Genomic DNA, 24,652 nt, shown 5'->3' on the forward strand with positions numbered 1-24,652 from the left:
TTGCTTTTTTAAAGTGACACTTATTTTGTGGCAAATTTTTTAAGCTAAAGCAACAGTTAGAATGAGACTAAGGAAGTATTACTTTTATTACGTATATCTGTGCTATAAGATTCTGACATATTATCTGTCTTATAAGGTTCTTATATTATCTGTCTTACAAGGTTTTTGCATACACTCCTTGAAGAGATATTATTTAATAGCGCCAGTCATAAGAATATTTGTCAAAATATTCTCTCTCTCTCTTAAATATCTTAGGAGTATTTAAATAACACTTCACTAATCATAAGCTGTCTTATCTGATATTGGTCTATTTTGCTAGAGTTAGATGTGAATCACATCATGTGACAGATGTGATTGGATCGCAAACATTCTTGAGGCTAGCAATACAAAGACTCGATTCTTTTAGATTAAGAACATATGAGCTAAAAGTAGTAGGCGTGTCAAGCCTGAGTTTGGATTAAAAAAGAAAAGCTAAATTTTAACGTAAAAACCATGAGCCTTTAACTTCAAGATGCTTTTTAATTTTATGTGAAGTCCAAAAAACATTTTCACAATAGATCTCCACTAATTTAAATAGTAATGTCATGGATGCTGGATCTTCTTCTACCGCTATTGTTGGAGTTCAAACGGTTAAAAGTACTTTTGGGCATGGCTAGCCACTTGGGATGGCGTCCTCGATATCACAAAGTTCCTTGAAATGCTTCTCCAATCTCCTTTTCCGTACGTTTTTAAACCAAGCAAGAATAACCTACAGTGTAAAAGTTAGGTCAATAGAGTAATTTTCCTTTCCCTTACACTTTCAGCAGGTAAATTCAACAATGCTACATGGTCTACCCCATGGAGGATTGAAGATGTTGTTAAAGAAATTAGATATTTGAAGGACAGTCATGGTATCTTCATCAGACACTGCTTTAGGGAGGCAAATCAAGTTACAAAAATGACCTCCTTAAGTCATAATTTTGACGAAATGCACATAGATACTCTTCTCAACAGGACTCTGCCAAAACATATTAAAGGCCTTCTCAGCATGGATAGATGGCAATTACCCTTTTTCCAAGTTAAGAAGAGAAAATCAAGCTTGTTGGTTTTTGGACTAACTTGAACTCTCTTCTTTTTTGTCACAATTTTTTGCTTTTTTGTTAGATGAGATACGCAAATGCAATTCTTAAATTGGCAAACCTGCTAAGCAGTTTCTCTCTTTTTTGTACAAAGAAAAGCTGGGTTATCCCCTCCTTCAAATTGCTTTTTGCACCCAATAATAATAAAATCGTGACTCGATTTAGAGGGGAAAAGAAAAATCCAACAAGAAGTGGTTTGATGAGAGCTAGTCAGCTAGTTCACCAAAACAACTGAAGTTACTCACTTTTTGGCTTGGAATTAAGTATGAGTAACTTGTACGCACTAGCACTCAGATATAGTGGCAAGGTGCGAGGAGGGGTGAGCGCAGGGGGGATCCACACCATTGAGTGTGGGTTCGCGAAACAACTTTTATCCGGCTCGTATTTATAATGTGAAATACTTTAAATATATAAGAAATTTGAATTGAGAACAATCAAAGAATGACAGATACTGTTCTTCAGAATCCCACAAACTTCAAATCCTGAAGCCGCCTCTGGGTGAGCGGTGTGTTGAGAAGTGGGAAGAGACCGTCAGTGCGGAAGACACTTATGAATTAGTTACCTCGATAAAAACTAAAAATTAGAAAATTGAAAAATATCTCTCATTCATAACAAACACATACTTCATTGGTTATGCATATACCTTAAGGAGTCTTTTGGTTAGAGACAAGTTATGCTGGGCCAAAAATTATAATGCCGGTATTAAAAATACGAGGATCGTATAATGCGTGATTAGTGTACGATTGTATACTGTGGAGATTACTTTAAATAGTTTGATATATTAACTATACAAAGGATAAATTAAAATATTTCTTACCACTTTGACATTTTTATTCATGTATTACCTATATTTTTACTTCAGATACTACCCCGCATATTTTGAGGAAAACACAAATAATAACCTCAAATATTGTATAATATACTGCTGGATTTTATGTGAGAAGTAAATCTCAACCAAATGTTGTATAAATTAATGCTGAGTGATTTTTAATCCCCTAAATCTACTCTACTGGTTACCTGTGCTCTTCCTCAGTCCATGGTATCCCTTTTCGTCTCTCTTGGTACTGGACTGTGCCTCCAAGCCCATTTCCATTCGACTGCCAACCAGAAACTCTAGAATAGCCATGGCCTACAGTGTAATTGGGAATTGGAACATACCCATATTCAATGGCGGTTACATCATCCACTAACAATTGGTAATGTCTCTTCAGCTCTTCAGTGGTTTTACTTGGGACCATGAAAGCAATATTTTCCCATTGCTCTTTGGAGTCATCGATAGAGTGAATGGCAATGGCATTCTCAAAGGCTCTTTCTTCCTCTTTGCTCCATACTACTGAAGTTGGGGCTGACATGTATTTTTTTTGTAGATTTAGGAGCAAAGAAAAAAGCTAGCATACATGCAAAGCCGCAAAGGGATAAGAAAGGTATTAGAGAGAAGAAAGAGTGCAATATATGAATGGGATTTCAATATACAAATGGGCTGTCGTGTTTGTAGGACTAGTACTTCTCCAACTGCTGCTATAATTCATGCTACTACTACGGACATTTCGACATTAAAACTCATTTATATGACTCTGGTAACTGTTTCAAAGAACTTAAAGTCGTACTAGGTGTCTTATGATGTAGGATTTTCTCAAATTAACTTGCACCTAGTATGGGGGAAAAGAAATCACAAGGCATTTGGCTTTTAGTTCTCATTTTCTCGTAATTTCATCATCATCCCTTTGGTAAGAGGCTAATCCAAAAGAATTACGTTAAGCTAACAACATTGGCAGATTACATTGACACCACCCTCTAGGAAATAAAGGACAAGGACCCAAAAAGGGATGAAATTTGTTGAAGGTATAATTTGATAATAATTTCTTTAAACCAAGCTAATTCAACAGACCGATACACACATTATTTTAACAGTGTAGTACATAAAGGAAGCTTTTGTGTCGTTTTGTCGTTGCAGAGGAACAATTCAATAGACTACTACCAGTGTCAGTCCGCTAGATGACCATAACATAACTTTTAATATAAGCACAGGATGCATACAAAAAATAATTACAGAGGATCATGTTCGGGGTAAGGATTTGAATGAAACTTCAAAATTTGGCCTAAGTTATATCCACAAAAAACCACCAGTGTCATTCTCCCACCCCAAGCTTCACAGAGTAGAAGATAGTTCTAATCTGAAGAACTAAAGAACTGCTGGAGCCACTGGCTGTCAACTGCATCCTTCTCCAGGTTGGTCTTCATTTTGCTCAACTGTTGCAAGGCCTGCTTTAGATCCATCTTATCCAGTGGCAGCTGAGTGAAATCCTGTAAGAATTGACGAGCTCGGGCAGTACCTCTAGACACGTCATTGGGGTCAAATTCTCTCTTCCGTTTTGAAGCTGCCTGGAAGAATAACAAAATCATTTATATATCCACGGTAACTAAAAGTTTGGAGGGTAGTACTCTAGGATGGTATTTGAGCTAAAAAGTTCTACATGTCCCCTCCCTCAAAGAATAGGCGGGGAAGTCAACAAGCAGCGGGGTTAAGACAAGGGGAAAACAGAGTAGCAATGGCTGCTTCAATTACATGTGACTTCGCCACTATATCGGTTTCTAAGAAGGCAGTAGAGCATGCAATTGCTAAGTGCACCCTAATACACACCCAGAAAGCAATAAGCAACGGACCAGATCAAGGTGTCAAAAAAGTTTACCATATGACACCATTGACCATTCATAAGTATTAAATAATATTTGAATGATTAAGATTACCCAACACTTAAATAACAAAATGTCCACTTTTACATTACAGCCTATAGCTAGACTCATTTAGTAATCTTGCATATGATTTTAAAATAACGAGATTTAAGAATGCCTCCAGACGGGGTGCCAACTGCCAAACATGACCCTAAATTTAAAATGGAAGGAAGCAGAATTTTTAATGATACTTATGATGAGCATAGGAAAGTAACCAAAGGAAAATACCTCTTTACAGTCATTTGGAATCATGGCATTAGGAGAGAAATCCTCCAATTCAGATGCCTTTTCTCTGGCCAGGGCCACAACACTTTGTGGAAAATTGGCAAACTCTGCAACGTGAATGCCAAAACTTTGATCACAAGCACCTGGTTGAACCTGGAAAGGTACAATGGTTAGATGCTGAGCAACTGCTCACGTTCTAAAAAGCAGAAGAAACTAGTTTTTCAGTCTCTGTTTACAAAGTTCAACAATTTTAAAACTTGTGAAATCAACTTATTCAAGTGATGTTTTGATTGTTTGGTGCGCTCGCCAAAATAAACTTCAGATTGCATGTGAAGCCCAAACTCATAAAACAGATTCTGACATATATAGGATACTGAAATATACTAACTAAGCACTTAACGGGAAGTGCGCACTGATCACCATAAGCTGAATTCAGTGAGCTTTTAAGCAGCATTGTCAGATCACATGTTAATAAAATGTCACAACTGTTCTTTTTATCATTTTTCTGATCAATAATATCTGCACTTAATATTATTGATATAGTTTGTGTGTGTTGATTCATGATACCTAATTACGAGCATACAGGTAGATGATGCCAAAATAAAAGCATTATACTGCTCCCTAATACAAAGTCACCTGATTCTGCCAGTATTGACAGAAACAATCATCCCTAAACCATCAGATATCAGTGTCAACCACACTGCCTGACTGCCATATCTATCCTAGTTAAATCTGAATTTCTATAAGCTGAAGCATCCTGTCAACTAGTATATGTATTCTCTTCATTCTTGCTCTGTTTATCTGGAAAGTATCCAAGCACAGAAAGGTTCATATCATAGCAATGTACTTGGTTGTATCAGTCCAAGTACATGAGTGCATGTAAGATCAATCTTTCTGATATCCATATAAGCTGCCACTCCACTTGTGTGAGTGGTATAAAAGTTCTCTTATTATATACTCCCTCCAGATAAAAAAAAGAGTCCACTTAGCCATTTGCACACCCCTTAAGAAACTACTCACTCCAAGAAAAAATATGTAAATTGACTAAACTACCCCTAATTAAATAGGCATTGGGATTTGATCACGTCACACTTAATAGGGGCAAATCTGGAAAGATAAGGTTAATTGTTTCTTGATTTAATAAGTGGACACTTTTTTTTTATCCGGAGGGAGTATTAATATCATCCTAAATAAAGATCAAACTTTCTCAAACCTGGCTGTTACAAGTTAACAGGAAAGAAACTGTTTTTACAAGTAAATTAGGAAATAAACTACTCATAGCACTTTAAAATTACTGGCAGATAACGAGAACGAGTCAGAAGTAGCCAGAAAGAGAGGAAGATAAACATACCTTGTAAAGCATAGTTAGCTTGCGACTAGAAGAGTCAATGTGTGCACTGACATGAAAATTTGCTACACCAGCAATTTGCTTATGCCCATTGCTTGCATTCCCACTGGCCAATGCAGTCAGCTCATGAAAGTGAGTGGCAAACAATGTTGGTGCTTTAATTTCTCCAACAATGTGCTCACAAATAGCCCAAGCTAAACCTGATAATGTGAGTAAAATACACGAAAACGGTTATGAAGCAGTGGAAAAACAACCAGATGACATAACAAAGTTGCCAAAGAAATAACTCTAGTTCAGCAAGGTTCACGCTCAAAAAGAGAACCCCAAAGGTGAAAAAAAGACATATCATTCTTTCCAGTGCCTGCAAATATTTAGGATGCAAACTAGGAGGGGTTTAGATTAGTATGGTTCCAAGTTGATTGTATAATATTTGAAACCCTAAATCTCCTACAGTGTAAAAAATGGAAGAGCACTAACTGCTCCATAGTAAAATGATTGAAAGGCTTAGGGTCAACACTTTTTTCGCCACTTGAACATTTGACTAGCCCATTTTGCCTTCATTACACTCAAGTAGTTTGCCATGACGCTGAGTTAAATCTTGCTTTTACAAGCCTGTGTAGGCCTAGGTGATGGAAGAATAGGCAACAAAATAATCATCATGCTTTATCACTAATTTCATTGATCTAGTTGCTAGTAGAGAGTACAATAGTTAATTCATACACCATGACATAATACAATAAGCATGCCAACCGAAATAAATCATCCTATTTTATTTTCAATGATAGAAGGGTAATCTTATATCTAATAAAAAAGGCAGACTTATGTGAAAGGTAGCATGGAATGGTTCATTCCGAGGCACATGGGAAACAAAGGTATGAACCCACTTCCAGAGTGAAACTCGCTTGCAAAACCAGAGACCGAAATCAATTGTATATGAAGAAAAACAGAATGACATGAAGCCCAAAGACAAAAAATAAAGGTGATCATGTGAGGTCTTCATTCTGCTCACTACCTCGTGCTTTCATTTTTTTTTTTTTTTTTTTTTTTTTTTTTGCATTATCAAGTCTTTGAGCCCTTAAAAAACACACCTTACAGAAACATATATACTAGAATAAGGTGAAACTCTGAGCACTTGACTCCGTAGGAGTTTGTTTCCTACTTATCTTAGATGTTTGCAAGACAATAAAGAGCAGAGCATAGTCTTTGCAGAGCTTATGACAATTGGCAGTTACTTTCATGTATACTCTGTTAACAGCAATCAGTAAATGTCAAATTTTCCTTAAGTAGTCTCTCCAATGTAATCCTACTATTTCAAATGTTTGCCTGCATTGCCTTTGCTAACATGCATTAGATAGCCCAAAATCACATTTTAGTATAACGCGCTTTAAACTTCATCCAATCACCAAATTATATATTTATCGAAAAATATCATGAGTAATAACCATTACTCCGTGACAAGAATATTTACCAGAAAACATATAAGGCGATGGCACATACAACGGTTTTTACTCTGCAAGTGTTTTCTTTCCTGTGTGGAAAAGAATGTTTGAACAAAAAATCCCATAAACAAAAAATCTCATACCAATTAAATTAACTCAAGTATCAGCAGAAGCTTCAAATGGATTACATGACGGGTCCTGCACATCTATATTATGTAATGATGCGATACAAGAGAGCAAACCAAGTCGAGCAATCCGAGGATTGAAATTTTAAGAAAAAGATGTTTATATAAATTCACAAATCAGAAACTTACCAAAGCCATCATAAGTCGATGTCCCACGGCCCAACTCATCAATTATAATCAATGATCTATCAGTAGCTCCTTTCAAGATAGATGCGGTCTCAAGCATCTCTTGCATAAAAGTAGAAACTCCCCTCAGCTGATTCAATGAGGAGGAAGGAGAAACACAAGCCTCTTAGTTCCTTTAATTATTAAGGAAACCAACAGAACTAATAAATAAACAAACAATTTATTTGGGGCAAATGGCAGATTAGATGAAAACTAATTTCTAGCACACGATGAATAAGCCCAGTTAGATGAAACTTATTCAAGCTAATTTGACATGTAGATTAACTATGTATTGGAAAATGAGACACTTACAGAAGTAAAAGGGGATGGACTTTTACGACATCAGCATGTAGTTATTTATAGGCTGGATCAATCAATCATGCTTCAATGCCAAACTAATTGGATGAACCCCAAAAAATATGAAGGGCTAGCATGTTATGTATCGACAGGCACCTTATTGAGCAATTAGATACTTAAATTCTAGATATTCAACAAGGACATGTTGTCTCACCTGGCAATCTCCAGCGCCAACACGAGCAAAAATGCAATCACGAATAGAAATGGTAGCATTGTCACACGGAACAAAGGAGCCAACTTGGGCCATCAGGACATTCACACCAACCTGTTAGTGCAAATTTGCAAAACAATTCAGATTTTCTTTTTTAGAGAGACAGTTTTAATATAGGAATAATGCATGATTACAGGAAAATACTGGAATGCAAATAAAATCAGATCTTCAAGCAACTGATTATGAATTCTGTGAATAACTGAATATATAGGATCAGCCTCACAAGCAGGAATAGCCAAAAAGCAATTCTTAGTTGCATTTATTTGATGGACAGCTTGTCCTTCACATACCTGGTGAGACTGTAAATAAGGTAAAATAACTTTCAGCAAAATACTGAACTCACACCTGCCGAATGTACGTCGACTTTCCACCCATGTTAGGGCCCGTGATAATCTGAAACCAACTCTCTCCCCTAATCTGGGAAGACCAAAGAGGTAGGTTATAAGCCCCTCCAGATAAAATATTGGAGACTAGAATATTTCAACACTATAGTATACATACTAGTCTACAGTCATTAGGGATGAAGTTAACCCAGTCTTGAGCTTCCACACAAGGATGCCTACACCCTTCAAGTATAATATCTCCCGTATCCTATATGGCAACATCACCAAATTAGCTGTATATCATTTACTTAACATGGCATCAGTATCATCTTACACAGGAGAAAAAATGTCCCTACTGGTGGGCTGATATTTGGTCTTGCGTAGGCAGTTGGGCAACTGGAAGCCAAATCCGCAAAACTCAGTAGCACATCCAACTCAGAAAGTGAACCAGCTAGACCTTCAAACACCTGGAAAGCCAACACTTGGTAAACCCAAACAAATGGGCTGGGAAAGAAGAGGAGGCTCAACTAAAATATATCAAATAATATACATACCTCAGAGAAACTCGCTACTGTTTGAACTACCCGAGCTACCAGTTCTTTCTGACAGCTCTTATACTCTTCTATGACCTTCTGGTACCGATCTCCTAGTTTTTTTAGTTTTGTATTGGTGAACTTTACCCCATCCTTACGTGTTTCAAGAACAATGTAGTGAGAATTTAGTTGCTTCCTGACTTTTGGTTCTTCTTTCTTGGTAATTCTGAAGACATGTCCAAATTGTGTTCCTTTATCTAGTTTAAGAGACTTATCAACAGGTAGATCAAGATCATTGGCAGTTTGTTTGTGCAAATTATGAATCTGTCCCTCCAATGTCTCTTGCTCATCCTTCAGAGCAGATAAACTTGGGTCATATGCAGAAGAAATCATGTATTCTCCATTCTCAAGTTGATCAAGGTCAACAGCAGTTTCCACAAGAGCAATGAACTTATTCAGGTGATTATCATCACTCCATTTCTCAAGAGGATCAATATACCTTTCCCTGATAAGTGTTGCAAATTGCCCATCATAACGTTCCAAAACACTTTTGATAAATGGTATTCTGATGCCTGACTGCACATGAAGAAAAGAAAAAGTTAAGCCAGGACCCGTGCATTATTTAGCTGAGAAAAGAGGGGATTAAAGTCATTTGTACTTCTTAATGTATAGCTGATTTCCCACTTTGTGGGGTTTCACTGGGTTTGTTGTTGTTGTTGTAATGTATAGCTGATTGAAATCTACGGAGTCAAAGCTAACAAGAGAGGGAGAACGGGCAAAGGAGAAAAGAAAAAGAACCTGATAGAGTTTTACAACGTGCAGTAAACTGGCTCTTTTCCTCTCAAGATTGCGTGTCAGCCGCTCAATATCTGAAATTCTTTTCAGATGCTGCCTCAAATCTTGGCGAAGTGCGGCATCCTCCACAAATGCTTGAACTAAATCCAGTCTACAGTTAATCTCATCTACATCTAGTAAAGGCTGTTTCAGCCACATGTGCAATAACCTTTTACCCATTCCAGCAGTACAGGTTCTATTCATGAGACCGAACAAGCTGAAATTTTTATTAGCATCTGATTTGCTCTCCATGACATTCAGTGCTCTCATAGCAGCAGAATCTAATCTCATGTAGCTATTGAGGTTGTATTGTTTGACTGTGTAGTTTCCATAATTGCTCTCATCCGCAAGTAGTTCTGCATAGGAAAGTATGCACCCCAAAGCACCTGCTGCACATTCAAAACCAGAGATCAAATCACGAACCGGTTCTACTGAACCCTTGACGAGCCTACCAAGATCCTGTACCAAATCCCTCCCTTTAAATTCAGTTTTCTTTCTTTCAGTTACCATCACGCCACATCTCGATATTGCATCATATAGAGGTCTGCATTCACTGGATTTCCCAGTCTCTGATGGTACAAGACATTCTCTGCAACCAAGAGCAACCAAAGCAGACTCCAAATTGGTGAAGTGGCTATCATCTAGAAACTCTGCTAAACCAAAGACTCTCTTAGTAATATCAACATAGCCTAACCCAACTGTACATCCATTCTGATTGAAGTTTGGCGCAAGAGCAACAATCGCCGGAGAATCTTGCATTTCATTATTAGCAAACAGAATATCCTCAAAACTTCCAAAATTTCCTGGGGTTCCACTTTTGACCAGTCTCCAATTTGAACCACTGCCCTCATACAGTTCAAGAGTACGATCCATTCTCTCCAAAAGAATGTCACGAGCTATTGTTTCAAACATATTTCTACTCACACTAACACTGGAAAGAGCACCAACTCCATTACCCAACTGTCGTAAAGCAGTTGTTGTATGGTAATATGTCTTTGCAATGAAAGTTGCATCATCTCCATGAGCAGTATAATAGTCCTAAAACGAAAGGAAAAGAGGATACATTTAATACTATACAAAAGAAGAAATGCACGCTGGTACCAGAACAAAAAAGGGTTTCTGGTCAAACCATGAAGGACCAATTGATCACAAATACATGAACTTTCAGACTTCAGGGAGCAGATTTCAAACTAATAGCACCCAATAACCAGACAAAAAATAAGACACAGAGACAGAAAGAAGTTTCAACAGGCTATTCGACCAGCCAACAATAAATATAGGTGCAGGAAAGACAAAACGTCTGGCTCTGCTGCACCACCTTAAAGGCAGCATGACAAACAAAATAAAAAGGAAATAACTATCAATTAATGGACTTCAGAGAAAAAACTGAGACCTACCTATTTCAGACAGAACTACAAGCTGAAACAAAAGACGTAGTATGACAAGCATAAAAGAATGTAGTCATTCATTCAAGAATCTCAAATAGCACTTAAAAGAAAAGAAAATAACTATCCATAAATGTAGCTGCGAAGACAAATAATAATGGCAAGTGCAAAGGCCCCCAAGATTGCGTTCCCGAGGTCAATAAAGTTGGAACAAAGACCACGAGAGACCAGGGTTAGAATCCCCACAGAGCCAAAAAAAGAGCTAGGCATTTCATATCATCTACCTAAATCTTGGTGCGCAAAATAACCCAAACCTTGGACGTGCAAGTTGGTGCGGATACCACAGTTATTACAAAAAAAAAAAAAAATACTCCCTCCGTCCATTTTTACATCTCCATGTTTGACTTGGCACACCCCGTATGGAGCAATAATTAAAATGTCATTTTTACTATATCACCCCTAATTATTATAAATCATCTAAATAATTGAAATCAATCAAACATACTTTAAAAGTTGTGCAGTCATCAACAATTCCTTTAAGTTTCCAACCTGATAATTAATGATAAGGGTAAAATAGCTATGAAATGGTAAGTTATCACTTGATTTTTCAAAACTGAACAAGTAAAAGACAACATGTATTTTTAGTATACTGGACAAGTAAAATGGACAGAGGGAGTAAAAAAAAAAAGAGGACAAGCACAGATGTGAAGAGAATGCTCACCCGACGATCGAAGAGACGAACTGCCCTAGGGTCCTGCAACAAAATAAAATTAAGCGAACCCTCTTAATATTTTTCACTATAAGTGTGGGTGAGCATACTATTTGAATAGAATAAGTTTTTTTAATGAATAGCTTACCTTGGGTAGGGTTTTGAAGAATGAGAGAAACCCTTGAGCTTGCCTAGCATCTAAAAGGAAACCATTCACAATTAACAAATATCAATTAATCGAACAAAACTAAATCCCAAATCAGTTGTGCCGCTAATATGTATCCTCAATATCCATTTACTATTATGATGAGAAAAAAAAATATAAAAAGTTAAAGAGGTAGAGAAAGAATTCTGAGAATATAATAGAAAATTTAATGGATTAGGGGTTTTACCAAGTTTAAGCTCAGGAAGCTTGCCTTGTTCCTCAAACTTTTCATCCATTTCTTTTTTTTTTTTTTTGGACAAAGGACTACACACTGTAATGGGGAGATAGGGGATATGGATTGGCGGGAAATATAATGGCGAGTATCTTATATTCCTTTGACATTCTTGATTCTTGTGCTAGGAGTATATATGGGCCTATGGTATTGTGGGCCAATATTCTATCGAGGCCAGAGCTAGGTTGGACTGGACTTCCCTTTTCGCCTGGGCTGTAGTGTACATTTGGGACGAAGTGCACACATATCCGATTTCAAGACCACCGTTTAAGTCATATCGCTTAAGAAATTGCATGTTTTGTCCACTTTTGAACAACTTCTATGCAGTGTTTAGGGTCATTTGCACCTTTGTCTCTATTTTTCGCTAGTCTTTAATTATGTCTCTCATAATAAATAACTTTTTTGCGGGCTAAGTTTTTATTTTCACATTATAATATTTCATAAGTTATGTCCCGTGCTCTTAAATAATTTATGCCCCGCTAGAAATAAGTTCGATTTTGAATAACAAAAATTAAAGACCAGTTGATATGAAGAACAAACCATGCAATTTCGTGGTGTTTGAAATTAGGCTTGACAGAGGCCAACTTCAGAATAAACTCTGAAGTTGTGTATGGATGAATTTCAGGCACATAAGGCTAAAGTTTAATTATTTTTGCTTGAACTTCAGCCATGTGCAACTGAATTCAGTCATTTTTTATCTAAAATTTCAGTCATTTTTGTCGAAGACCATGCACATATGACTGAAGTACATCAATTTTGTCTGAACTTCAGCCATATGAAATTTCATAAACTGCATGTATGAAATTGTTCCGAAGCAAATAGATGTACAAAAAGTTTTAAATTTTAAGTATAAATTATATAGCGATGTTCAAATAGGATACCAGCCAAAGTCTTACGTGCATTTGGATGGAATTTGAGTTGAATTTGAAAACGGTGATTATTCGAATATCTTTCAATTTTCAGGGAAATAATGATTTTAGGAATAGTAATACACTCGTTTTTTTGTAGAATTATTTAGTGATCATGGAATATTCACCTGATTTTATTGGCTTTCTTCCAATCAGCAAAGCCACATCGTAATTAATTATATATTAGCGAATTTTCCCGCTTGAACTTGCGACTAATCCTTTTCCATATTCAAATATTAAAACAAAAAAGGCAGATTCTTTATAAAAATAGGAAATGTTTGAGAATTTTCCAACTTAAAATTAATATTAAATGTAGATTCTCATAAAAATTAAAAATATTGAAAATATTCCGCCTTAAAATAAAAAATAAAAAATATCAAAAATAAAAAATATCACGGTCACATACTCAAGTACCTCTAATGAATGATGTACTTGTATTATTCTTTTATTAGTTTTTTTTTTATTATTTTTATGTTCTATATGCTCTCTAAAAAAATTGTCCTTGACACATATTTGTATACATTAAAAGTATGGACTATTTAACTTCGCAGCATAAACTATACGCCTTCAACAAATTGATGAAATGGTCTTTTTGTATTAGTTAAAAGATAAGAGAGCAAATTAATACTAAAAAAAAAAAAAAAAAGGGATTAAAGCATTACTTTTGTAGGCATACGATGGTGGATTCCTCACGGAGCAAACATGTAACAATCATTTACCTACTATTCCTAATTAAAATTATTCATAAATATCAAGCAATCTCACTCAGATTATGCACAACAAACTTCTTAAGGTCATAAAACAGTGTCAAGTCTTTTTTTCAGAATTATAACTAATGTATATTCCACATTGTATCACATTCCTTGAACTTTCTTTTAACTCTCGAGTCACTACTCTTTTGTCTCGATATAAACACGTTGAAATATCAATTTGTAAATCTTACGCATGTAATTGAATCCCATGCATGTGACACCGTTACCTTATTATTCAAATATCTATTAAAGCATCAAATAGAAACTCTTTGTATGGTGAAATATAGCGATCAACGCATACAATCTAAATATAAAGAGTTTAGATTGTACTGTGTGAATCTTAAACCAAGTGCGAGGTACTGTTGTGGTACAATCTCTGAGTTGTCATTTTAGTAGTTCAAATAAAAATGACTTTTGAGTTGGTTTAAGAGGGGGGGGGGGAGATGAAAACCCCCAAAACTTCAAAAGAAATGATAGATGCTATATATGGTAGTGTATGTCTTTAGATATATGATTCAACTCTGCGAATTACGTGGATAAGCATCATCACGCCTTATGCACATATCTTTCATAAACATGATTAATATCCAAGAAAAAAAATCAAAATATACTAAATATAAAATACGGAACAAATTAGAGTCATTCTATTAAGGAACCATATATAATGTGTCAATCACCACATTGCAAATCTGCTTTTGTGTATGCAACTCAAGACTGGACGGTAATAACTAACATCTTTTTTCCTTTTCAGATAAAAAAATCTAGCAAATAGTAATATCAAATAAGTTAAACCTTTTCTTTTTCCTAATTCTACACATAATAATAAAAGTTTTGTGTTATTACTAAATAATAAGGTTCAGATCAAAGCTTAAAATAAAAAATGGGTCGTCTAAAAATAATACCTTTATAGAGATTTTATTGCGTCGAAAAAATAAACTTTTTTCAAGTGATTTTAAGATTATTAGCCAAACATATTTATCGAAATAAAAAAGAGTCCGCTAAAAATGATAGGAAAATACTTTGACAAAGTTTCTTTGGTATTTTCTTTATAAAACCCACCATTATCACTCTATTGCACGCACCTTGATCTAACCATGGCAATTGAAGCGATTAAATGCACAGTAGTCACATTATAATTAATTTCTCAATATAGGCTATAGAAGTATATATCCACCAGAAAAGTTACACTTAACGACTTGCCATAAGAATGATTACTGTAACGACTATATAATGCATGAACTAAAAAGTAAACAACATTTTCATGAAATAACACGATAATAATAAAAATAACTTATGATCATAGACATGAGCCTAATAATACAATATTCAATCCCTTTACAGCAAAAAACGCATATCTCAGCTTTTAGAAAAAGGTTCTCTACTACACCTACTCTCCTCTCGCTACCAGTCAAATCTCCATTTTTACTCATCTAATATTTTTTGCAAAATTCTCATAGTTCTGCAAAATCATGAAATAATAAAAAATCATTTTCTCTTCCTTGATTAGTTCCTCTTCTCATTACTATATATAAAAAAAGAAAATAATTGAATGACACCATATACACACCAGAGGATGTTTAAAGAAAACACATAACCATATCCATGGATGGAAAGCCAGAGTACTGTTAAAAATCAACACACAAACTAATAATTAGGTTAACTAAAGAGCAAAAAACTTTGTATTGAGATATGAGTAAATGCCAAGGGAAATGGCAGCGTGATAGACCAAATGAAATCTTCAATATTGGAAGTAATAGACAATTAAAATGGATAAATATGAAATTGAAGTAATGGACAATGTAAATTAATGAATATGAAAGTAGCCAAGTATAATGACATTAAATGGAGAAGGAGAAAGGAACGTGTGAATAGGAACTAATGGAGATTAATTCATAACTATTCGGGAGAGAGAAAAGTAAAATTAAACGGAGAAGGCACAACCTTTGAAAACCTGTGCACAACTATTCCCGAACAGACATATAAAATTATTTTTTACTAATTAATTAATTCAATTAAAATACAAAATAAAAGCGAAAAATTGAGAATAAAGATAAATAAAGTTTATGGTCTAGGAGAGTGCCACGTCAGCGGACCTATGTCCTGCTTATATATATATATATATATACACACACACTAGTTTAGTGTACATGCGTTGCACGTGTCAATAAATTAAAAATTCTATGAAAAAAGAAAAAATTATATAAATAGCAATGGACATTAAAATATATAACATTCATTTAAATGATAAAATTATATTATTACATTGACTTTGTTATTGAACCGTGCGTAATACACATCCAGATTTTCCTTCTCTTTGTTTTAAACACGTAATTTTGCGTAAATTTATTTTACTTTTAAACATTCAAGGAATGAACCTTTATTTTTTATATTTAAATATTTATGTTTTTGGTCTAAATTCTTTGATTGTTTAGATTAATCATAATACTTTTAAGCATTGTTATTACTTAATTTTATCTTAAAATTATTTCACAATAGAATTAGATACCCTTGCATTAACATATCCTTCTTCATACGCTGTTATTCCTACTGTGACATTTTAATTTGTTACACCAAACATGTTAGCGAAATGTCGTTCGTCTTTTTTATCCTTGAAAAATAAATTTTTCAAAGCATATAATTGTCATCTAATTATTATCAATCAATTAAAATTTAACTTATTGAATCCTTCCTTATTTAAATTAATAAAAAAGCTCCTAATATTTAGGAACTTAAAGGAAACCACTCAAAGTTAAAGGAAACCACACAAAACGTGTCGGAATTTTTAGCAATTCTCGAGGTTAAACGAAATAACATAAAATTTAGCAAAAAGAATGATACTTGAAGATTGTTTCGTTATTGTATATTAAGAATAAACTCCCTTTGTAAAATTACCATATACCGTTTGGATCAGAGGCGGATTCAAAAATTAAATTCTATGGGTTCAATCTTAAGACTTCTAGTGTTAAACTCATTATATTTTACAAGTTGTGGCCTCTTAAGATCGGTTGTCACATTTAACAAATATTTTGGTCGTTCAACATTTAGCGATTTAACATTTGTGTTTTTATATTATGCGAGTCCTAGCTTGCACATATAATCCACGTCAATTTTTGTCAAATATACATTAAAATGATAAACTACTTGTATGTAGTCACCTAGTATCTAAATTAAAGATGATTAGATATTATCCGAACCATAAATGATAAATAATTATATTAATTAGTTACATGTTTGTTGTTTCTGCTCTAGATTTCTAAATTGAATTTCATGTAACAAAGCATCCGTTTCTTTTCTCTACACGGATTTTATTTCTGAAGCTATTTGAAAAGATTGAGATTTTATGAATAAAGAGTATGTCATATAGATAGTTGGTTCGCGGAACTTTTTGGCTAATTTTAGATATTTTATAGTGGTCCGACTTTTTGCATGAATTAATAAGCAAGTAGCCTATAATATTTTGTTAAAATTAGTATTGACATTGACATTTATACATCGCCACTTAATAATTATTGACAAAATTTTAGCCAAAGATAAGATTTAGCCATTGAAATTCCAAAAAAAAAAAAAAAAAAAAAAAAAAAGTGGTAGAGAATAACCAAATCGCATCAAAGGGAGAAACATAGCTTCTGATTATTTTATGCTGTCAAAATAGAAAAACTCACGTACTTTAGCTTGATGGCTTGACAAGTATTTAAGAGAATTAATTATAAAAAAAAATGATCATAATCGATCTCTTTCAATAATTGAAACTTAACAATTTCATCTCACCTATTAATATGAAAAAGATTATGCGATAATGAAACTGGACAAACACAACTCCTTCCAGAAAGATTAATAAAAATATGAAAATACAAAAATAAATTTTAGAAGTAGGTTGAACTCACATACCTTAACAGCTTGATGAGGATTCAAGAGGATTTGCCGTAAGTAACTGATATAAAAAGTTCCAAACTTGTCATTATTAACAAAATAATTCTGCAATAATGATTCTGGACAAATACTACTCTTTCTAGAAAGATTAAAATATGAAAACATAAAATAAATTTTGAAAGTAGGTTCGACGCACATACCTTAACGGCTTGATGAAGATTCAAGAGAATTATCAACTGCGAATCAATAAAAACTGGTCTCGCATTTGAATTAGAAAAAAGAACAGAAAAATCGTAAAAGTTTGTACAATATTATCAGAATAAAAATATATTTTAGATGAAACTAACCCACATTATTTGAGGAAAGTTAATGACAAACTGCAAAGTAAGATACATTCACGTTGTTAGAGAACGAATAACTTCAGATAAAATAAACTCACATTATTTGAGGATAAACAACTTCAAATATCGAAAAAAGGAAGTAATAGCTCAATAATACATGTATACTACATGTGTAATGTGATGATACTCATGGATTTAACTGCAGAGAGAGAATATTCCTACTTACTGTTAATATAGGACTTGAGGTTGAGAAAGAAGCAAACGATATCAAAAAACAATTTAGAGAGGACAAATCAAGATTCGTAGGCCAAAGGTATTTATTTATGGACACGGAATCATAGCTTAATTAGAATCAAATTTAAATTAGGTATCCAAAAAGGACTCGTATAATAATAAATGATAATTTTGTCTATTGTAAAGTCTTTTAATGAAGTGCAAAAAGTTCAATCAATATTTTTAAGGCACTTCGTGCTTTTAATATAGTATAAATTATTCTTTTGGCAAAAACAAGGCAGGATTTTTTTTATTATTAAGGAAAAATAAGGCAGGGTTTCTAAGGGTTTTTATTATTAATGTAGTTTGTCTTTTGCTAAAAATAAGAAGGTTTGTATTAGGAACCAAATTCATATGGTAGTCCATAGAGGTTTTGATTATTACGGTAGTTTTCTTTTGCTAAAAATAAGGAAGGTTTATATTGGAGTTTTTATAGTGAAAGGAATTATTATATATTATTAGTGTTTAGTAATAATATATGTAAGAGGGGGCAGTGAAAAAGTTATTAGGAGGGAAATTCTCTCGGCGCACGATTAGTTAGCATTGACTAACGTGCACCCGAGTCCATGGCTCGCCGGAAACAAACTCGATCCACTGCAGATCTTCCACAATCAACGACAGCATCTCGGGTTGTAACACCGAAATCTAGATTGCCTCAACCACTGGGCTTAATCCAGCTTGGCAGTTGGATTCCAAGTTCGAGCACTTCAAACCCACCAAACTCCAAGAAGATGGATAACGACTGCCGAAGTAGTGACCAACCTTTTAATTCGGTGGATACTACCAAGACACCGGCGATTGAGGACCAGTATACCTCGTTGGAGAATGCCACAGAACCTGATGGTAATACCCCTTCTATAGTTGAACAAGATGAAGCAATGATTGCTTCGGCTGCTGCTCGGAAGTTGGATTTCCCATCGGAGGCGCGGTAGGATGTCCCAACACTAGCAGAGATTGTCAAAGGAAATAGACTTCAACAAAATGGTATGAAACTCCAATATTACCACCCTGTTATGAAGGATGGGTTGAAATTGGTGCGAGTAAACCCTACCTTTGGTAAAGGATCAATGCGAAAAACGGAGCACAGCTCTAATAGGCTATGTTCTTGGTGGCACGCCGACCTTTAAGTAAATGTTGAAGTTTGTTTATGGTGTGTGGAGGGCAGTAGAGACTCCTAAGGTTTACCTTTATGATGATGGATACTTTATCTTTAAGTTTGATTCAGTAGAAGATAAGGAATTGGTATTGCAAAGTGGCCCTTACACCTTTGTCAACAGACCTATGATACTCAAACAGTGGGAACCAGATTTTCAATTCCAAAAGGAGTCTATGAGAGTGTTGCCAGTTTGGGTACTGTTCCCAGGCCTACCACTGCAGTATTGGACAGAGGAAAACTTAGGGAGAATTGCTAGCTCCCTTGGTAAACCCATTTGTGCTGATAAATTGACTGCGAAAGAAGAAATGGTATCTTACGCTAGAATTCTTATCGAAATGGACATTGCCCAACCCCTGCCTGATGAACTGTTGATTGAAAAGCCTGATGGTAAAATTCACTAACAGAAGATTGATTATGAATGGAAGCCAAGCTTCTGCCAAGACTGTAACCAATTTGGGCATGACACTGGTGGGTGTAAAAATGACCAGCAACAGGATGAACAGAGGCCAGGTAAACAGGCTAAGAGGAGAAGAAGGAAGAAAATTCAACCAGCATGGCAAGCTAAGGCAGAGGAGGGCACTAGCAAGGAGAACTCCACAAATATGATTGAACAATCCAGTACAATTATAGAAGCAACTACTAGTGTTATTCCTAAGGAGACTGAGGATCAAGCTATGATGACTGAGAACCCTCCCTTGTGCGGCTTGTTGCTCGGCCGATTGGGAAAGAAGCTGCAAAAGAGATGTCATGGGAAACTGCGGCGTCTAGCGCAACCTGGTGAGGTACAGAGAATGCCTGAGAACAGAGGGAAGAAGGCTTTTGTGGTTCATGATGGAGTAGGTGGTGTTGACACAATGAAATTCCAGAGGAAATCGACAACAGAAAGGCGACGAGGGATCCCCTGCGAACACGGGTTAGCGGGTAAAGGACAACATGATCCGAGCCACTGAAAGGTCGCATGATCATAGTTTCCTGGAACATCAGAGGGCTTAACCAGCCCTTTAAACAAAATGAATTGAAAGCATTTTTGCTAAAGAATAAAGTCTCCATTATTGTTGTATTAGAGACTAGAGTAAAGATAAATAAAGCAGAAAAAATTCAGAAAAAATTTGGTTTGGATTGGCAGTTTGCAACAAACTATACTTTTGCTCCTAATGGCAGGATCTGGGTTGGATGGAGATCATCACAAATGGATGTTTCAGTGCAAATGGTCACTAACCAACTCATGCATTGCCAAGTCCAGGATAAAAACTCTCCTTTTAATTGTTCTATTTCTTTTGTGTATGGATTGAACACTGTTGGGGAGAGAAGGGAACTATGGGATCAGTTGAGAGGTGTCCATTCTACTTTATTAGTACCCTGGCTATTGATGGGTGATTTCAACACTTTGCTTTCATCTGAAGATAAACTTCAAGGGGTCCCTATGCACCTCTCTGAGACTATAGATTTCGTAATTGCATCGATGATGTCATGACTGTCACACCCTAACCTTATTAGGGTGTGATGGGCACCCGACCCCACATACGGAGCCGAGCGAACCCACAGACTCTCATTATGCATATAAATTTTTTTCTAATAAAGACAAAGTACAGAACACAACTTCTAGAAACAATTACTCTCGTTGCTTTCAAATTACATAAAATCTCTAGTCAAACAGAACCAACACATATAGCGTATCGGGCTGATGGGCTCGCTACGACCGACAACCAACACCGCGACGAGCGTACGCACAGCCTCTAGCCCGATCGGAAATCATAACGGACAAACTCGACTCGAATACTCCGGAAAATGGAGCTTGCCGTCTCCGCCGGGAACATCTTCTATAATATCTTCAGCTCATGCGGGAGTACACTGCGGCATGAAATGCGACCCCGAATGAGAGTGGTCGATGCGAAATGTGCGAGTACGTAAGGCATGCAATACAGAGAAACAAAACTATAACCGAAAGCCGACGTAACTATCGGTGCACATACGTTACTCGAATAGCGACGTTTTACCTCTGACGCGAATTCATACATCTTGTTTCATATGCTAGGGTGTACAGAAAATAAATGGATCAACCAGTACACCAAAATGCTTAGTTTGCAATCACAGATCGCATGTCCGAAGAGGTGCAGAAAATACAGAGCGTACCGATAATATCGCACGTCGGACGGGGTGCAGAACGCACAGAATGTTCAAACGAGGTCATATGTCGAACGAAATTCCGGACGTACAGAGTACTCAGATGATGTTATATATATCAGACAGATTACAGAACGTACAAAATATTCAGATGCTTACTTTTCGGACCGGATTATACATATCGGAATCATGGGATGTTCGCAGAGATACCGGATCCGGCCACTGCGAAGGGACGCGGTGGGCGTCGGGGGGTATCGTATGCCGAGAGTCATACATCGTACATGTATGTGACGTGTCCCGGCCACTCTACGGGGGACTCGGTGGATAGACTCATCGATGCGTGTCAAAAAGCGTGGTCCATGTCATGCGTATAACGTGTCCCGGCCCTCTGATAAGGGACTCGGTGAATAGGATCATAAATAGCATAATCATGTGTCAGATATGCAAATAACGTGTCCCGGCCCTTTGTTAAGAGACTCGGTAGGTAAAATCATGCATGTCAGAATCATGTACCATGTATACATAACGTGTCCCGGCCCTCTACTGCGGGTCTCGGTGAATAATCATCAAGTGCCATCCTGGCCGCCATCCCCGTATCATCATAAACATACACGGATAACGTGTCGACCCGGCCCGCAAGTAAGAGGGACTCGGTGGCTGATGCGATGAAATGGGCACGAGAACATGTCCGGCCCGGACTCGGTGAATCAGAATCGATACCGCAGTACGACGGAACATAACATGCCTGTCGGGACTCGGTGAAAGATACATTGAGCTATGCGCGAGAAGCGAGTCGTGAGAAACCATATGCACATAGATCCGGACTCGGCGAATACGTACACTTACCGACATTCCGGAGGCTTAGAAATGAGTTTCGGTTTTTTCCGAATTAGTATCGTAAAAGCTATGAGCGTTTGAAACACGAAACCCTTCGATCGTTTAAGCGATCCGAGATCATACATGAAGGACATTAAGGCTTGTAGAGCATACTCGTATTAGAATACTCAGATCAGACGACTCATATCCAAATACAGATAGCGGAATTATCATATCAGAATGCTTATACCAGAATACTTATGTCTGAACATATATATATCAGAACATTTATTCTCAAATGCTTATATCAGAACACTTGTATTAGAATATTTCCATCGGAATGTTTATATCAAATATTCAAGTCAGATCATTCATACCGAAGCATTTATGTCGGAATAGCTTAACCAAATACCATATACGAGTTACCAAATACTTATAACAATCTCGGAATATTAGCCAAAAGTTTCCATTAATTATCGTACAGAAACAAGGCTAATAGAACAATATACAAAGGTCTCGGGGGTTGTGGGCCCACCTCGGGTCAAGTCGAGTAACGAATATGAAAACATGGTCATTATGTCTCATTAGGCTATCCTCGAAAATTTCAAAGCATTCTTTTTTCGTTTTTTAAAAAATTACGGACGTTTGGACATTTCTTTACAATAAAGCGTAAATTAGTTAATTCAATTCTATTGAATGAATAGTAACTAAATTCAACCTCGGACTTCTAGAATTGGAGTGGTCCCCGAAGCACGTATTCAAGCTTATTACATCTAGGACATGCCAAAGAAAGAAAGGGTAAGCCTTACATACCTTTTTCGCTTCATACGCCAATCCAAGATCAAATCCCAAATTCTCCAAAATCTACATTTGGTCACAATTACCAAATATTAGTCATGGATGCTTAAGAGTCCCTTTTTTTCCAAATTATCACTTTGCCTGCCAAAATTTTGGCAGCATTTCCCCTGTAAATATACCATCCCCGAGAATCCAACTCGGCCAATTTCAACAAAAATCCGAGAATGGAACTCGGCCACATTATCACAACAATGCCAACAACATCAATATTCAATTACAAACACATTCTAACATAAGCAACCTTCATTTCTACAAAGACAATTCCAACACATTTTCCTTCTTTCAAATTCATAATTCATATTAACATTTCATGTACTAACCACACTATTTCTCGTCCATGCAAGAAGACTACATAAGCCAACTACTTCCACATCATCTTTCCAACAATCACAACTTCACTAGAATTATCATACTCTCATTTGCATCACAAAATACATATTAACCACGACTAGATTACTACATAGAACTTGGTTCATACTCCTCACACCATGCACATATATATTCGGCCACCTCCCACATTCACAACTTCAACCAAAATCATCAAACTTTCATTTCCAATATAGAATCCATAATAACCACAACTAGAATACTACATAAAACTTAATTAATCTTGCCTACACAATACATGCATACACACGGCCACACCATGCCAACTTCCATATTTTCATGAATTTTATCCATCCCCACATACTACAATGTAAATAAACCCTTCATAACATATAAAAAGGGATTAAGACTTACCTTTCTTCTCCAACTTCTTCACATGTCTAAGATGCGGAAACGATGAAACGAACGCCCTATCTTCCGAAATAATTACACCACGTTGTAGAGGACCCTTGAATTGGTAGGAATACATGAAGAAAATAATTTTTGGAGCAAGATTTCATGGGGCTAAAATTTGCCCCTCATGGCCGAACCCCCTTGTTTTTCTCCTTTTTTTTTTTTTTTTTTCCTTGCTTAACGATTAGAGTGATGAATAAGTCATCACCCGTATATATATATATATATATATATATATATATATATATATATATAAGCATGTGAGGGGCACATGCCCCCTCATTTTTTTCCATTTTTCTTTTCTTTCTAGAATTTTCTTTCTTTCTCTTGATTTTTCTAACATGGTCAAAGAAGACCAATTGTCTTATTTTGTACACTTTAGTCCCCAAAGTAATGTGGGCATATACTTATGCCACACGGCATATGAAAGTTTCAAGAATTTTCTTGAACGTTGTGAAATTACCATTTTGCCCCTAGGCTTCACGATATTACCACGAACCATTTTGCGAATTTTCTTTTTTACCCTTGGCCTTTTTCCATATTTTCATACTAGTAATATTCATAAATAATATTCACCAACAACTTGTTCACCAAAATAATTTTGGAAATAGTCTTACCTTTAATCTCTCGCAATTATTCCAAATCATCCGAACGTGCGAAATACGGGCTGTAACATCCCAACCCCGTAGGCCGTGACTAGCGTCCGAGCTGGGCACCCAAACACAGTTATCATGCAGAATCACATACGGATGGTTTATACATACACAAATAT

The 24,652-nt window shown here is 35.9% G+C and overlaps 1 protein-coding gene and 1 pseudogene across 1 annotated transcript; both read right to left on the reverse strand.

Moving 5' to 3' along the window:
- Positions 1 to 354: 354 nt before the first annotated feature.
- On the reverse strand, positions 355 to 2,470 carry LOC132052338 (transcription factor SRM1-like; annotated as a pseudogene).
- Positions 2,471 to 3,103: 633 nt separating this feature from the next.
- Positions 3,104 to 12,071, reverse strand: LOC132052339 (DNA mismatch repair protein MSH2). The gene is made up of 13 exons (XM_059443830.1): positions 11,958 to 12,071; positions 11,714 to 11,763; positions 11,578 to 11,610; positions 9,436 to 10,509; positions 8,659 to 9,213; positions 8,461 to 8,571; positions 8,283 to 8,372; positions 8,127 to 8,198; positions 7,725 to 7,835; positions 7,178 to 7,304; positions 5,428 to 5,624; positions 4,080 to 4,229; positions 3,104 to 3,500 (listed from the first exon to the last, which is right to left on the reverse strand). Exons 1-13 carry the CDS (start codon positions 12,004 to 12,006, stop codon positions 3,288 to 3,290), a joined length of 2,832 nt encoding a protein of 943 aa, XP_059299813.1. The 5' UTR covers positions 12,007 to 12,071; the 3' UTR covers positions 3,104 to 3,287.
- Positions 12,072 to 24,652: the final 12,581 nt, after the last annotated feature.

Source organism: Lycium ferocissimum, chromosome 4 (genome assembly GCF_029784015.1).
Source record: "Lycium ferocissimum isolate CSIRO_LF1 chromosome 4, AGI_CSIRO_Lferr_CH_V1, whole genome shotgun sequence".
Lineage (NCBI taxonomy): Eukaryota > Viridiplantae > Streptophyta > Magnoliopsida > Solanales > Solanaceae > Lycium > Lycium ferocissimum.

What these genes read in the sequence shown, in the direction of transcription:
- LOC132052339 (XM_059443830.1), bottom strand. Translation starts at nt 12,006, where the DNA reads ATGGATGAAAAGTTTGAGGAACAAGGCAAGCTTCCTGAGCTTAAACTT. An exon ending in GACCAAATATCAGCCCACCA is followed by an intron (nt 8,373 to 8,460) that starts GTAGGGACATTT and finishes GTTGCCATATAG; the next exon opens with GATACGGGAGATATTATACT. An exon ending in AGTCGACGTACATTCGGCAG is followed by an intron (nt 7,836 to 8,126) that starts GTGTGAGTTCAG and finishes TTGCACTAACAG; the next exon opens with GTTGGTGTGAATGTCCTGAT.